General features: G+C 50.8%; 1 protein-coding gene across 1 annotated transcript in view; it reads right to left on the reverse strand.

Moving 5' to 3' along the window:
• Window positions 1-1,565, reverse strand: part of ARSF (arylsulfatase F) — a 12,349-nt gene that overhangs the window by 1,929 nt on the left and 8,855 nt on the right. Inside the window, exon 5 of the mRNA XM_006756781.2 lies at window positions 9-130. Within this exon, the coding sequence (XP_006756844.2) occupies window positions 9-130 (122 nt within the window). The remainder of the gene's footprint in view (window positions 1-8; window positions 131-1,565) is intronic.

Here is a 1,565-nt window from a genome sequence, read left to right on the forward strand (position 1 = left end):
GCACTTACTGTCCTTGGGGCGCCAACGGGCAGCATGGAGGAACCTACTGCAGTAGTGAAACAGGAACTCATGCTCTGAACGCTGGATCTCGCCTTGAAGCAATGGCATGAGATCTCGGCCGTCAATCACCCTGTAGTGTAGACACACAGGAAGAAGATCAGGCAAAGGTATTTGGTCATGAGGCTGTTGGAAGGATGCTCAGGGCATTCCATGACCTTCCACGACCTTCCGTGGGCCCAGAGAACAGTGCGCTGAGTAGGCGGGAACCACCATTGCCCCAAAGTCAACCAACGCACCCCATGAATATCTCGGACAATTATTTTTTATGACTCCGACTGGCTTAGTAACTTAGTAAAAATTACATGTGCACTATCATCATTGTCTTTTTTTTAATGGATCTTTTTAGCTCAACTTGATAAATACTGTTGTAAGTGGGGAGCGCTATTCAGTGATTTTAGGCGAACTCCCTGTGTATTCTATTATTGGCTGAGACCGAAGTTAAAAAAAATTATAGAGGCCTCCTTTTTACTCTAATGAGCTTGGGATTCTAGTTTTTTTGTTTTGTTTTTTTTTTCAAAAGTAGGTCATCTTTAATATACAAAGAAAGAAACATTAACATAACTCTTTGGGCTTAGAAGGGCGAAGTGAAAATAGGTTGAACCTATTGAATTCCCTTTTAGAGCTGTTATCGATGAAGAACCAGAAAAGCAGATTCAAACCTACCTAGGACAACAGTGACCAGAGAAGGGAACAAGGCAATATAATGCCATCTATTCTAATAAAAGGGTAATATGCTAATTAGGCCGGATATCTTCCAGACAAAGCCATGGTGGCAGGTGGTTAGGGGTGATCAGGCCAGCTGGGGGGAGTAGTTAGGGGGTGATCAGGCTGGTGGGGGGACTGTTAGGGACTGATCAGGCCAGCAGGGGAGAGCAGTTAGGGGCAATCAGGCTGGCAGGGGAGGGCAGTTAGGGTGATCAGACCAGCAGGGGAGCAGTTAGGGGCATCAGGCCAGCAGGCAGAGGTGGTTAGGGGTGATCAGGCAGGCAGGCAGGCAAGTAGTTAGGAGCCTGCAGTCCTGGATTGTGAGAGGGATCGGGCCTAAACCTGCAGTCGGACATCCCCCAAAGGGTCCTGGATTGGAGAGGGTGCAGGCTGGGCTGAGGAACTCTTTCTCTCTGTGCACGAATTTTGTGCACTGGGTGGCAGGAGCTAAGGCAGAGGTGGTTAGGGGCGATCAGTCAACAGGGGGGAATAGTTAGGGGATGATCAGGTCAGCAGGGGAGAGCAGTTAAGGGCGATCAGGCCAGCAGGGCGGAACATTTAGGGGCGATCAGGCTGGCAGGTGTGGGGTAGTTAGGGGTGATCAGGCTGGCAGGGGAGAGCAGTTAAGGGCGATCAGGCCAGCAGGGCGGAGCATTTAGGGGCGATCAGGCTGGCAGGTGCAGGGTAGTTAGGGGTGATCAGGCTGGCAGGGGAGGGCAGTTAAGGGTGATCAGACCAGCAGGGGAGCATTTAGGGGCATTAGGCCCACAGGCAGAGGTGGTTAGGGGCGATCAGGCAGG

The sequence above is a fragment of the Myotis davidii genome, unplaced genomic scaffold (assembly GCF_000327345.1).
Source record: "Myotis davidii unplaced genomic scaffold, ASM32734v1 scaffold434, whole genome shotgun sequence".
Classification (NCBI taxonomy): Eukaryota; Metazoa; Chordata; class Mammalia; order Chiroptera; family Vespertilionidae; genus Myotis; species Myotis davidii.